The sequence below is a fragment of the Ceratotherium simum genome, chromosome 24, assembly GCF_057802395.1.
Source record: "Ceratotherium simum simum isolate JZ-2026a chromosome 24, ASM5780239v1, whole genome shotgun sequence".
Taxonomy (NCBI): Eukaryota; Metazoa; Chordata; class Mammalia; order Perissodactyla; family Rhinocerotidae; genus Ceratotherium; species Ceratotherium simum.
In genome coordinates, this window is record NC_141923.1 from 1558071 (window position 1) to 1572409 (window position 14339).

The 14339-nt window shown below is 63.8% G+C and overlaps 1 protein-coding gene across 6 annotated transcripts in view; it reads right to left on the reverse strand.

The window, feature by feature from the left end:
- Window positions 1-2236: 2236 nt before the first annotated feature.
- Window positions 2237-14339, reverse strand: part of MTA1 (metastasis associated 1) — a 45513-nt gene continuing 33410 nt past the window's right edge. For 3 of the 6 annotated variants that reach the window (XM_087447791.1, XM_087447792.1, XM_087447790.1), the window contains exons 8-21: window positions 13237-13339; window positions 12128-12227; window positions 11327-11515; window positions 9621-9695; window positions 9295-9353; window positions 8740-8855; window positions 8339-8490; window positions 8057-8246; window positions 7836-7925; window positions 6596-6748; window positions 6456-6491; window positions 3418-3449; window positions 2933-3084; window positions 2237-2851 (exon numbers count right to left, since the gene is read on the reverse strand). In XM_087447791.1, coding sequence (XP_087303917.1) covers window positions 2701-2851; window positions 2933-3084; window positions 3418-3449; window positions 6456-6491; window positions 6596-6748; window positions 7836-7925; window positions 8057-8246; window positions 8339-8490; window positions 8740-8855; window positions 9295-9353; window positions 9621-9695; window positions 11327-11515; window positions 12128-12227; window positions 13237-13339 — 1598 coding nt within the window. In that variant the 3' untranslated portion in view covers window positions 2237-2700. Of the gene's footprint in view, window positions 2852-2932; window positions 3085-3417; window positions 3450-6455; window positions 6492-6595; window positions 6749-7835; window positions 7926-8056; window positions 8247-8338; window positions 8491-8739; window positions 8856-9294; window positions 9354-9620; window positions 9696-11326; window positions 11516-12127; window positions 12228-13236; window positions 13340-14339 lie in introns of those variants that run through there. The other 3 variants (XM_087447794.1, XM_014790595.2, XM_087447795.1) reach the window with 2 other exon arrangements.

Consider the following 14339-nt stretch of genomic DNA (forward strand, 5'->3'; position numbering starts at 1 on the left):
TCTGGCAGCACTCAGGGGGGCCCCCGCAGAGCCCCAAACTTCTCCTCCCAACAGGGGCCTGCCTGACCACTCCCACCCCTCCCTGCCTCCACCCTGGAGCCATGCAGAACCTAGTCCTAATCCCCGGGGTGGGGGGACCTGGAGGACCCTTGGGCCTCCTCCCTGGGGCTCCATATCCCCCTAGGCCCTTCCCTGATCCTCCAGCCCCAGCTGAGCCTCAAGCCTGGCACATGGACAGATCTCCAAGTCCAGATGATCAGACCCAGTCTGAGCAGCCAGCTTCAGCCCCCAGCCCCCCCACCTTGTGTCTTTGAAGCTCTGTGCTGGACAACCCAGGTCTGCCCCGCACCCCCCTTTCCTCTGCCTGGCGGCCTCCATCACCCGCTCTCCTCGCTGCTGGTGCCAGGCGTGTTTGCAAAGTGGATGAGTGAGCGAGCCAGTGTCCCTGGCCCTCCAGAACCCAGGCTTCATGGCAGCATCCCCCCCACCTCCCCGCCCAGGCCTAGCTCCCTGGGGTGGCCCCTCCTCCTTGCACTCACACCCGACAGCCACTGCCATTTCCATGAGGACAAGAGCTGAGAAGTATGTGGCCCCCCCAAGCCTGACTGACCAGCCTGACCAGCCCCCCTCCCCACTGGCACCCCCCTTCCTGGGCAGGAAGGCCCCTGTGGCGGCTCCCCGCAGGTCAGTCATTCACAGCCTGCTCCTTACTCAGACTGGGTGTCGGCATCTCTGAACAATTCATGGGCCCACGGCCCACCTCTTGGCATCAGCTCCCATGCCCTCTCCAGCTTGGGAACAACCAGAAGCCGGGGCATCACCCTCCCTGACTCCACCCACCTCTGAAATTTGCAGGACTGCTGTGGAGAGCAGGGCTGGTTGGGCACAGATGTCTTCTGGAAAGAGGCTACCTGTGGAAGGCCTGCCCCCCCAGGGCTCCAGCCCTGACTGGCGAGTGGATGGGGTGGGGCAAAGGAATGGCATTCAGCACTGGCCAGATGGGGAGGGGGAGAGAGGGCTGGACAGAGCCCCTCCCCACCCCATCCTCAGACCCCCAGGATTGGAAAGGCCCCAGAGGGAGCGCGTGTCTTTCTCAAGGTCACCAGCCTGGTTTCCTAGCCCCTGGCTAAGATACTGCAACTATGTCCTGGGGCAGTGCGGGCCGCTGGCCCCGGTGGGGGCCAGGATTGCAGATTAGAGTTGGGTGGGGGTGGGGGACGTGCTGCAGCCACTTCTCTAACACCCTGTCTGGTGGCCCAGTTGGGTCCCACAGCAGGGTCACAGAGGGAGGCCAGGACGCCCCTTATCTGTCTCCAGTGAGGAGCAGAAGTGATTTCTATTTTAAGTCTCTGGCTGAGATGTCCACACATCCCGGTGCAGCTTGGGGAGCAGGAGGCAGACCTCAGGGAGGAGGGACGAGACAGCCCCCCAGGGAGGGCCGGCTGGGTTAGCACAGCCTGAGAGATGCCCCTCCTGGACCCTCCCTGCGGTGGCTGGCGGGCCTGCACCTGTCACGTGGGCCTGCAAGGGTGGGTGCAGGGGGACACCCGAGGTAGGGTTTCTGAGAACAACGGACTTGCTGAAATCTGAGCAAATTCTCCCTGTGGAAACTCCACACCTGCTAGGGGTGGCCCACGGCTCTGGGCAGAAACCCTTAGACAGCTGGGGCCCGGCTCTGCCAGGAGCAGGAGGGCGGGCCGGGCTGACCCAGCTATGCTGGCTGCCCGGGCAGGAGGGGAGCCACACGGCCATGGGGGCCTCGCACCTGCCAGTGTGGGTCCCAGGCCAGGTCCAGGCCACCCCTGCCTTGGACAGACACAGGGGTCTCAGCTCCACCATGTCGAGGCCCCAAGCTCTGGCTGGCTCTCTTCCCACCCCCACGGGAGGGTGTTGGACATCGTGCAGGAGGCAGGTGTGCGGGGCAGAGGCAGAACCCCAGCTCAGCCTGGAGGCCAGGACAGCGGTGGGCCACACTCTGCTCACTGGGGCTTCTCCCCCAGGGTCCTCCCACCCAAGGGCAGACCCTCCAGCCTGGAGCCGCCTGAGCACCGGCTGGCCGGGAGTCTGGGCTGGAGGCTGCCTCTGGACCCATGCTGGTGAGGCCAGCGCTGGTCCTGCCCCCAGGGCAGCTGCCGTCTATTCCACGCCGGGCTCCTCCGAGGTGCTGGTGGGGGGTGGCAGGGCCCGAGGCCCAAGACAGAGAGGGACGGGGACAAAAGACACCACAAGGGCTAGCTGGTTTTTTCTTTTTATGAGTTTTTTTTCCTTTGTTTTTTTTAATATGAAAATTACTTGAAAAGACAAGGGGCCAACCCCACCAGGCAGCTCGGCCGGCCGCTGGCCGCACCAATCCTAACATTCCAGGTGTAAGTTACAGAGCTGAAGTTCATCTACAAAAAAAGTAATAAAAATAAAATTTAAAATGGCACCTTCAACAGAACACAACAAAACTCCGGCCGGCCCGCGAGGCCCGCCGAGCGGGGTGGGCACACGGGCGGCTCCTCAGCTCCGCTCCGGCCAAAAAGGAGACACAAAGCTAAGACAACCCCTGGGCGCTCGGGGCGAGTCCGACCGTGCTTGTCCCGAGTGTCGCCCGAGGGGCAGTTTCTCTGCAAGTGAGGGTGGGAGGGGGCACTACCAAAACCGGGCGGGCGGGGGGCGGCCTGTGGTCGGAGAGGCCTCTGGGGGGGTGGCACGCGCCTAGTCCTCGATGACGATGGGCTCATCGTTGACGGGCGCGGGTGGGGGCGGCCGCAGCGGCAGGGCCTGGCTCTGGCGCAGGGCGATGGGCTTATAGGGCCTGCGGGCAGCTCGCTTGGTCTCCGAGGACGAGAGCAGCTTGCGGATCTTCCTGCGAGGGGACAGTGATGCTCAGTAACGGGGAAGCAGGGCCACCTCATCGCCCGCCCGCCTGCCCCGGGGAGGCTCCCACCTGGTTTCCTCAGTGGCCATGTAAAACACGTCATCAGGGGCGTCGATCCAGTTCATCCGCCGCCGCTTGACGGGGGGCAGGGAGCCCCCCCGGATCAGGCGCACTTTGGTGGGGTACGACTTCCCGTTGAGCAGGAGGTTCCGACTTGGTCCCTGCAGCGAAAGGGAGCTGTGAGCAGACGTCCTGGGGTCTCTGCACCCCAGGAGTACCCTGCACCCTGGGAGCACAGCCCTGCTGCCAGCCAGGCCCTGGCCGACGACACTGCACCCTGAAACCCCAAGGTGGTGGTCCCAGCAGGGAAGCGTGGGCACTCGCTGCCTGCCTGCCCCTCCTGTGGTCCCGCTGGGCCTCCCAGATGCTTCCACACAGCGCTGGCAGGACTGCCCCGGCCTCCTCCCAAACGCCCGAGGGAGCCGTGTGAACACACACGTATGCACACAGATGCAGGGAGCGGGGGGCCTCCGAGGCCCAGCCCTCTCTCTTACCATGTGCCTGGTCTGTCCGTGGTTCGCCAAACCTGACAAGAGGAAGGAGAAAAGAACATGAGGCTCCAGGGCCGGGCACGTCCTGCCCTGGGCCCCCACACCCCCCGAGGACCCGCAGCCGAGAGGCAGGAAACCTGGGGGCGTGGCCCTCCCAAAGCTGTAGCCCCCACCCAGGCGAGGCCTGGAGAACACAGGTGCCTCAGCTCCCCTTGGTCCTGGCCCAGCCCAAGCAGCCCCACTGCTCTCAAGGCCTCTGAGAGCCATCTCTGGCCCGGCTAGTAGAAGAGGCACCAACTTGGGCTCTAGGCATGAGGCCAGGAGTCTCGGTTCTGACAGCTCGGGACTCGGCGCAGGCCGCCCGCCCACCCTTGACTGGGCTGAGACAAATGCAGCCTGGTTTAAACAGTAACCAGGCGACGCCCAGCAGAGGAGTAAATACAGCAGCACGATGGAGCCCCCTCTGCAGGGTGGCCACTCCTCAGGCAGCACCACTCTGACCCCAGGAGGCCGGGCAACACTGGCTTCTTCCCAAGGGGCTCCCAGCCACCCTCTCTGATCCTGGGGCTGGCTGCCCTCGCCACAGGTGCTTCTACCCACCGGGCTGGGGGTCTGAAGCCACAGACTCTGCCGGTGACTCAGGAAAGGTGCTGTCCCAGGTCACCGTCCACACCCCCACCCCCAGCCCGACCACCCACACCCGGTGCCAAGGCCCCCTACTCCCAAATGCACACTGGGTGAGGACCTGTGCTGAGGGGCAGGGCCTACCCCAGGACCACATTGCCTCCCTGGCTGTGTGTGTGAGCGTTCACGGGAGTGTGTGAGCAGAAGCCTGGGTGTGTGCACGTGTGTGTGTGAGCAGGGCCTCATCTCCACCTCGAGCTGGCTGGCCTTGCTGGCCCGCAGGGACCTGCCCGAGGCCTCCCAGGACCAGCTCTTCCTCAAACTGCTTCTTGGCCAAGGTCTGTCTCTTGAGGAGCAGAAAAGAGCTATCCAGCCCTCCTCCACCTGCGCACCACCTCCTGACCTGGGGTGCCCGGGCAGGGTGGGGGAAGGGCCATGGCACCTGGCCTGCGGCCCCCAGGCCACACGCTACTTACCCAGGTAAGTGCCTATCAGAGCCAGGGATCGCGGAGGGAAGAAAACACATGTTTAAGTTAGAGAGGAAGCGTGTGCGCCGGCGCTGAGGAAGGTGGATGCAGAGCGGAGGCGCGGGGGGGCCGGGGTATGAGTTACCGGGGGCCGTGCCCCTGCCCAGACCTCAGCTCATGCCTGCCCACCCGTCTGTGCCAGTGCCCCCGGCCCGGGCCGCCCTGCAGCACCCCAGGGGGCCAGCTGTGGCCTCATTGAGGGCTCCTGTGCAGGCTGTTGCTCCCCAGGAGGGGCCCCACCGCCGATATTCCTAGGGACCCACACACTGGAACTGAAGTAGATACTCAAGCACACAGATTTGGGGAAAACTGACAGGAGTAAAGGGACTTGATCTACCTCATTACCGGCTCTTTACAAAACAAGCCAAAAAGCCCAAAGATGCCCAAGACGAGCACCCGCTTCCATTTCTGGAGGATTGGGCCAGACTGTTCCCGGGTTGCCCCGGGTGGGCAGACCCTCGCCAGGTGTTTATGTGGGGTGATCAGCGAGAGATGGGCAGAGCCAGGGGTGAGAGGGAGCCCCCACGGAGAGGCTCACAGATGGAGGCAGCAGGGGCATCGGGAGGCCTGGGGCAGATGAGACAGCCTGTGTCCAGATGGAGAGAGCTGGCAGAACCTGGCACCAGAGCCACCGGCTGACCCACAGGGCATGCCTGCTAGGGCTCCCAGACGCGGCTGAGAGAGGGAGTGCCCAGGGGACAAGGCTAGGCTGGGGATCACTGCCCGCTGTCACCTCCCGGGTCCCCATGCCCGGCCCACTCTCTACAGGTCCTGGGAGACAATGGAACCTGGCCCACCACCTTAGCCTGCCCCTCAGGGAACCAGTCCTGAGCTTGGGGAGGGAGCTCTGGGCACATCCATGCTGGCTGGCCCATGGTGCTGGGGTGCCCATACCAGGACCCTGACCCGCCCATCACAAGCGACTGGCAGGAGGGAGCTCTGAGTGCATTTGCCACACCCTTCCCTTCAGTTCTCATCTACCTCCCTCCCATATGGATCCTGCCACAGGCTGACCCTGGGGGGGCACTAGGGCCTCCAGAGTTGACAAGCCCCTCGCTGCCACCACGACCACCCCTCTCCTAGCACCCCACACTGAAGCCCATGACGCCCCTCACCCAAACTAAGGAGCAAAAGCAGAGCCCTGGGTCAGTGGGGGAAGCGATGGCCGTGAGGACCCAATGATTAAGAGCCCCTCCCTAGGCCACTGCCAACTGGGCGCTTGATAGCAGGAGGGTCCCACGGCAGCCTGCCCCTGTGCCCCCTCTGCAGGCCTCAGTCCCCATCCCCAAGTGTCCCACCCACTTGGGAGAGGGTGCTGCTGCCTCAGCTCCGGGAACTCTTATCCCTGGGTGCACCTCCATGTGAGGCCCTGGCCTGGGAGTTCACCTGGGCCTCACACGCCTCTGCTGATCAGGCCCACGGCTCTGTCCTATCTGCCCCCCTGCAGGGGCTGGAGTCCCCCAGCCCCCCACCAGGCAGGGGCGCACACAAGGGTTGCAGGCACAGCACAGGCGGCCACACGAGCTGAGGCTGATGGCATGCGAGTGGTCACAGCGCAATGGCAGACAGTACAGGCAGGCGGCGGGGGCGCCAGGGCCACACAAGCGAGGACAGTCCACTGACCGGGTGCCAGGCCGGGAAGGAGGGGATAGCCTGTGAGCCAGAAGCCCCTGGGCAGGAGATGGCACTGGGTGAGTCAGGGCCCACGGGGCAGAGCTTGGCTCTTTGCCAGGTGACCAGGGACTCGGGAGGAGCGCAGCCGGCCCATGTGGACTGCCCTGTGGACGTGGCCTGGGCCGCCCGCCACGCCCCAGGCACATGAGAGCACAGCACACAAGCACCGACAGAGGGCAGGCACCGCGCCCCGCCAGCGGCCGCCCCAGGCCTTACCCCTACTGGGCATCAAGAGGCGCTTCTTCATGTTGCCTGGCAGCGCCCGACGGTGGGAGAGAGGGAGAAAGAGCACGGTCAGCGGGCGCAGGTGCTGTGTCGCTGAGCGCCCCGGCCCCGCCTGGCCCCGCCAGACTCACCGTCCACCCCGTTGTGCTGCTCGTAGCTCCTCTTGCCCAGGATGGTGGGGGAGCCATTGTTGATGACGGGGGCTGCCTTGGCAGGGGTCAGGCTGCTGAGCACGCTGGACACACTCTTCACAGGGTCGGGCTTGGGGGGCCGGGGGTGGGTCTCTGTTGAAGCAATGCAAACACGGCAGCTTTGAGGGGAGCAAACGGCTACGGCAGCCCCCCTGGCCCCACCCTGACCGAGGGTGACCAGGGCCCACCGGGGGAGAGCACCACCAGTCCTGCACCCTGATCAGGGCCTCCTGAGAGCAAGGGACAGCCTGGTGGGGCCAGAACCTCAGCCACAGCCAACCAGCTGGATCACTGGGCAACTGCCAGCAGCTTACAGGTTCCAGACGCAGGCCCATAAACAAGCAGGCCCATTACAGGCCTCCAGGTCCAGGCCACCGGAGCTGATGGCAGGCGGCTGGCTGCTGGCCAGATGATGAATTAACGGCCTGGCTGGGCTGGCCCTAGTGGTGCAGGCCTGCACCTGTCGAGGCCCCCAGCCCTTGGTGGCTCTCAGGAGCCAGAGGCCATCTCCTCCCACAGGACAGGGCGAGGCCAGCCCTGGGACCAAGACCCCAGACAGTGAGTGACGCCAAATCCACTTGTGTCTACACGGAACACACTTAGCTCAGGGTTCTGGAATGTCCTTCATGGAAGGAAAGTCACCTCCATGCCGGGAGGGACTGACTCATGAGCCCTCCCCTAGCCCAGCAAAGCAGCAAGCCCCACCCCTCCTGCCCAAGCCCCTGTGGCTGGCCAAGTGGTAGGCAAAGCTGTGCTGAAGGGCGCCAGCCGAGGCGTTCAGGGTCCCGGGCCATGAAGGCCCTCACTGCGAGGCTGCTGGCTGGGTGTGCGTGCCTCCCACCAGCCGTGGCCTGCCCAGAAGGGGCCTGCAGCGGATGCTGACCTGGCCAGAGGCATCAAGGAGCAGGTGTACCTGGGGCCCCAGACCCCAGGGACTGCAGGGCGTGAGGGGAGCGTGGACCCTGAGGGGGGACAGGGACACAGCAGCTCAGGCCCCAAGGGCCACACCTGAGCCTGGCACAGTGCAAGGTACCCCGAAGGGGCAGCTCGGGGCCCGGCTGGCTGTCCGGGGCTGCGAGAACGCACACACTTGGCGGGGTCAGCATCGGGTGGCTCTCCTCCGTGCAGGCCGCCAAGCCCGCTGGCCACCCGTGCTGTGCTGGGGATGGGGCAGGCTTACCAAGATACCGAAGCACAGCTTCCAGGGGCTTCCGCACGGCCTGCTTCAGCACCAGTGGGCTCTGGGAAGCTTCAGGCAGCCGGGCTGTGCCTGTGGGGGGCCGTGTGGTGTGAGAGCCTAGGCACGCACGAGGGGAACCCGGGGGCCAGAACTCCCGTCGGGGCCTCGATGCCCCTCCCCACCCCCACATCTCCCTCCCGCAGGTAGGGCTAGGTACTCACACTCAGCCTTGATGGCCGCGCTGTTGATGGGCATGTAGGGGTGCCTGGCAGCGTGCCATGGGCGCAGGATCTCTCGGCACAGGCGCCGGGCGATCCGTGTGAGCTTGGTGGTGTGCAGGTAGAAGGCCTGTCTCGTCTTCATGGCAAACTTGGGGCTCCCGCTGCTCCGGGCTGGGATGCCGTGGGGGCTCTGTGGAAGGGGGCGCGCCGCCCCGACACAGCGCCATGACCGCGGGCCGGGCCACGTGGCCAGGCGTGGGGCGGGGAGGGGGGCCCACTTACCATGTTACTGCGGTTTGGTCCTGGCCTCTCTCCATCTAACCGGGTTGGCATTTTCAAGCCACCATATTTCTTCCAATATGTCCAACAAGATGCGCAGAGACGACACTGCATGTTAGGGGGACCCCAAGAATACCACTGGTAAGACTGGGTGGCTACGGACATAAAGTTGGAAATAGACGGATTCTTAAGCAGAACCAGTGACGGCAGAGAGCATTCCACAGCTGTCGCCCGCCCGCCGAACCGCCCCACCCGCGGGCCCGGGCACCCCGTGGACCCCAAGAGGAGGGCTTCCCCGGGCAGGGTGTGGCCCCCGCCCCCAAGGCCAGGACCCCCAGGAGGGTCAGGGGTGCCCAGCGCTGCAGGCTGGGTGTGCCCCGGGTGCCGGGCGGCGGGGCACTTACTGTAACAGCTCTCGCAGGCCCGGCCGGCCCCGGGGCTCTGGCCTGGCGCCCCTGCGCCATTCACCACGCCTGCCTTGACGTTATTGACGCTGATCTGGTTCGGATTTGGCTTGTTACTTTGGGTAAGGGAGAGAGGGAGGATGTCACGGGAGCGCCAGGCCGTTGGGGCATAGCTCCCGGGAAAGCGAGACTCCCAGGGTGCTGGCAGCCCCCATCCAGAGCCCCCTGCCACAGGGGAGCCGGCCTTCCTCTCACCCAGGGCTGTGCGATCTTTTTCCTCTCAAGTTCTGGAAGTGGCTCCTACAGAGGCCTCAGCCCTTATCTACGCCCTAGCTCCCTCTGCCAGTGCTTGGCTCAGCCCAGAGCTGAATGCCAGACTACCTGGGAGGCTGAGGGGCAGCCAGGGCCAGGCTGCCGGGAACTAGCCCCTACCCAGGCCGCGAGGATGGGGCCCCACCCTGACTTTCCTAGGGAACATCTGATGCCGAAACTACGCCTGGGCCCACCCAGCCCCAGCCCCAGGGACGGCAAGTGGCGCTGTGAGGGCGTACTTACTAGTTGGGAATATAAACTTGCTTTAACTTGCTCTCCGCTTCAGCTGCTTTCAAGCGTTTCTAAAAACACAAAACCCAGAGGATCAGAGAGACCAGCAGGCTGGGCCTGGGGAGGGGGCTGGCCACCAGGACAGGCTGGCCACGGGGAGGGGAGCACTTGTGTCCCCCCACTGCCTCCCTCGGGAAGACTTCTGTGAGAGGTCGTCCTGAAACGCAAACAGGACCTGACAGGAGAGGTGGTGGCTGGGGTCCCGGGCTGTGCTCTCCGGCCCCAGTGGCCCTGGCTCAGGAGTGTGTGGGGCCAGGGGAGGAAAGCAGGCAGCTCACCTGCTGGACGTATCTGTCAGTGGTCTTCCACATGTAGTAGTACTCGATGATGCTGGTGAGCGACTTCCAGGGGAGCTGGGTGAGAGAAGGGTGCGTAAGGTGGGGTGGGAGAGCCCACTAACCCCCACCCAGGAGGAGGAGGGCCTCCCCGAAGCAAAGACACATGGGGCCCCTCCTGGGGACCTCGCCCCTATCAGGATACTTCTTCGAGCTGCACTTTATCTTAGGCAAACTCCATATTTCTCAAAATGCTCCTTGTCTGGGTCCAGTGATCTAACTCGAGGGCTACTCAGGTGCGCATCCTTTTCCTCCTGCCACAGCAGTGCACAAGGCCCTGGCGTTCCCTCCACATGCCTCCTTGCCGACAGCCCAAGGACTGTAAGTTTGCAATGTTTTCACCAACGTTACTTTAGAACATCCCATGTGTGTTCTCAAGTTGTAGCTTGTGCGTTGCTTCGGCGCCATCTTCAAATTCCCGAGGGCCGAGTTCTGGTCCCGGTGGTGGTTAGCATGCCTCTCACCTGAGTGCTTTCTGCTGCTTCGGGTTTACTGTGCTACCTACAGAACCAACTTCCCACGAGCACACGGAGGAAGCGGATCGGGGGCCATGGGTTTGTCCGAGACAGCAGCCTCGTTCAGTCCAGAGTCCAGGCACTGTCTGCATTGCATGCACTTGATCTGTCACAAAGGAGAAGGAGGTGCTGGTCTCCAAGAGTGGGGTCCATTGCCCTATGTCTCCAGCGGCTGTGCCACGTCCCGGCCGTGTCCCCCGGCACGCATGGTGACATTGGTGAAGCGGGTGGTACTTCCCCCTGAAGTCTGCTCCAACCACAGCCTGCTGCCTCATGCCCAGTCTGACCTCTAGCCCTGTCTCCAGCTCTATTCATCTTTGTCTGAGACGATCTTACTCACCTCGTTCAGGTTTTAGCAAGTTAGATACACATCAGCCTCGCAGAGGCCACCGGCTCTCTGGGCAGGTCAGGAGAGCACACACCCTCCCGAGACACCCTGCTCTCTGCTTCTCCAGGGACCTGGAGCCTTCTCAGCCTCAGCAGGTCCTCCGATGGCCTCTGTGGGGACTGACTTGGGGCAGGCCTGGCCGCCCCGACCAACGTCACTTCACCACCCTCGGTGGTTTCTTCTGCCTTCTGGAGGCTTCTCAATGCTTCACCTGGTACTGTTGCGGTCACCCTCCTAATCAGACGCTGGCAAGCCCGTGCGTCCTGGCCCCTCCTCGGGGCTGGGGGTCACTCGCTACTTTCTGCTTGGACACACTTCTCTCCGTGTGACCCATCGGGTCCACCGTGGGGCGAGGCTGCTCTCCCTTCAGACGAGTTTAAATGTGTTTTGGGGATGTCAGCGGGGAGGGGTCCTTGAGGGCACCAGCCCTGCCCACACTGGGAATCCACGGGCTCACTGGGGGGACACCTCCAAGGGACACAAAACAAGGACACACAAGAAGAGGCTCAGCTAGTTAAAACCAACCAACAAAACCAAATCAACAAGCTCAGGGCTGTAAGTGCAGCGAGGACTTGGGGGCGCCAGCACTGCCCCTTGACCTGACAGCTTGCACCGGGTGGCACACACTCTCTCAGCCCAGGTATCCCCCTCATGTCTCCTCAGGAGCCTCGAATGGATGAGGGGAACGGACACACTCTGGCCTCGGAGGGAGGAGTGGGGTCCTGAGCCTACCCTGCAATACTCACAAAATCTTGCTGAATGTCTGTGAAGTCTTTCCCGTATTTCTCCAGGGCCTCCTCGAAAAGGCTGGCCTCCGAGGCTGACCACTCCTCCATCTCGTCCCTGCAGAGCACGGGCCCGCCCTGCGGCACCAGGGCCGAGATGGCCTTAGCAACATCGTACACGCTCTTGTGCAGCGTGTCCATGGCGTGGAACTGCGGCAGGAGACAAGGGGGTCACACAGGCTCCCCTGCAGCAACCATGTCCAGGCTGCTACAAGGACACCAGAGCCCCACGCGGGGCTCGCCACCTCGCCCCACCATGAGACAAGGACGGACCCGAGGGGCCCCGGGAGACGTGGGGAGAGCAGAGGAGATGGAGGCAGGCTTGCTCCCAGGCTGACCCCCACGGAAAGCCCCTCCACAGACGACCCAAGGGAGGCCCCGGTGCCTGGGGACTCCCCAGCCTGGCGGGCAGTCCTGGAGGTCACAGGGGCCCATCCCAGCCACGTGGAGCCAGCAGACAGTGGTCAATCCACCTGCTTTCTTGCTGCCATCCCCACCTCCCCCGGCTGGTGCAGTGACCCAAGGGGGAAAGAGGCCCTAGCAAGGCGGGCCCGTGTACGCGGGAGGGGTCAGCCCTGGCAGGTGAGCTATCTTCTGGAAGGTGTAGCTACCCCCCTGAGACAGAGGACTGTGAAGGGAGCAGTGCGGGGGGGGACAGGACAGCCTGCAGAACAGCAGGTCCCAGCAGGGCCTAAGAACGCGCAGGCCAGGGCTGGGGGCTGGTCCTGTGCAGACGCCCGGGGCTGTGGGCATCCCACTCACCAGGGTGATGTCCCGAGAGGCGGCCGCGGCACTCATGTGCAGGCTGGGCTGGCGGACGGAGCTGCTGCAGTCCAGGGCCCGAGCAAAGGTGCCCACGGAGCTGGGGAGGAGAAGAGACACTGACCACTGGAGCTGGATGAGCAGAAGGGGCGCCCTGACCAAACCCAGGGATTCAAAGACACAGAGACGTGGCTGGCCAGGGGTGCAGACGGCGCTCACACAGCCAGGGCGGTGCCCAGGAGCCAGCTGACCAGAGTGGCCCCAGGCACCAGGGACAGAAACCTCGTGGGCATTGACTGAAAAACTCCCTAACCCGCACACGTCTGACGGAGCACGCTGCCAGCACCACCTCGGAAATGTGCAGCGCTGAGACCTCACATCCTGAGCGTTCTGCAGAGCTTGTCTTAAGAAAGAGGGCACGAGGCTCTGCCTCCACAGTGAAAGCTCAGGACCTGCTTCTAAGTTGTCCCCGATGGTGCTTGGCCCAGGCTGAACATGCAGGAGCCTTCTGGGCGCATGGCCCCCGAAGTGCTCGCAGGAGCTCCCCTCCCCCTGCCCCAGCCCCGGCCCCGTCTGGGGGTCTGCCCAGGCAGGAGCTGCTCCTCAGAGTGCTGCCACTCTTGTGCTGTAAGGCCCTGGGTGTCCAAAGCCACCTCCTTCCCTCCTGGCTGCCTCCACCTATCTCCAGGGCCGGCCAGGAGCCGGACAAGCTCCTCTGTCCAGTCCTAGGCCCGAGCAGAGAGCCCCATCTGCACCCAGCCAGCTCAGCCTCTGTCAGTGGCAGCTCCTGAGATACATGGGTGGGTGCACAGGCCCAGCCCCTCAAAGCCAGAGCTGCCCCCATGACCTGCGGGGACCCAGCAGCAGAGTCAGCAGCCAAGAGCATCTCCACATCCAGGAAAGGACTGGGTCTGACCCTCCCAGACCTCCTTGCGAATTGCAAAGGAGTCTCAACAGAGTGAGGGCCCCTCTGAGCTCCCATGCTCCTCGCTGGGGGATCCCCTGCAGGACAGACACCAAGGGCTTCATGTCCCCACACCCACGGCAGGGGGCGAGGAGGCAGCATTCCAGGCTAACTGCCTGTGCCGCCCCTGGCACCCCACACTCACCGGGCGACCACCAGGAACTGGTCGATCTGCTTGTCTATGAGCGGGTTGTGTGCCTCCCACACCTTGGTCTCCAGTTTGGACTGGTCTCGGCCGTCCTCCTCTCCTACAAGGAGGAAATGCAGGCAGTGAGACCAACAAAGGCCATGAGAAGACCCCCATGGCTTCGGCAAGGCCTTCCGGAGCCAGTGGTCTGCCTGCTTCCGAGGGGTGACAGGCGACTGCCCTTCTGGCTGCACGCTCTCCTGCCCGGATGCTGGGAGGTGCTGGGTGGAGGAGGGCCGAGTGAGCCCAGGAGGCTGCAGTATCAGTGCATGTGCACACACACGAGGTATCACATCTGGAAACAGTACACACCCAGGGCTGGAGCCATCACATGGCCTTGGGTGGATGAGCCTGAAGACAGGTGATATCGGGAGGGCCTGGGTGAATACCCCCAAGGTGGGACCCCAGCACTGCTCAGGGCACTGCCGTGGCTAAAACAGCCAGCTGTGACCAAAGGGAGCAGAGGCAGCTCAGTTTTTGTTTCATCAAGCATTTTATTCTGAGACACTGCAGGTTCATGGGCAGCTGTTCCCAGTCCCCCAGTGTAAGCACCCACAGTCCACTCATAACCAGGACACGGGACACTGACATCGACATGATCCAGATATGGACACGTCACCCAAGGACCCTCCTGGTGCCTAAAAGGGCTCTGTTTCAGTTCATCTTTTCTTCCCTGGTGAGTGTCCCCCGGGCCCCGGTCTGGCCACTCCTAACCCTGCAGACAGCCAGTGGGGCTCGGTGAGGCCACAGCCATTTGGGAGGTTTCTGTCCCGGGGAGCTGTCAACGCCGAGTGCTCCAGAACCAGGGAGGGTGGGACAGCCTCTGAGGAAGTAACCTTTACTCAGAGCACAGAACAAGGGTGCCAGGAGGACCCTCAGGAGAATTCACAACCCAGCACAGCCAGGCTGGCACAGGCAGGATGCCCCGCAGCGGTCCTTGTCCCGCTCCCTGGCCGAGGCCACACCCCCCCCCATTTAGCTCAGGCTCTCAGGCTGCGTGTGACATTCGCTCAGCCCCTTTGCTCTCAGCAGCAACGAAGCCCCAGACCAAGGACGGGGAC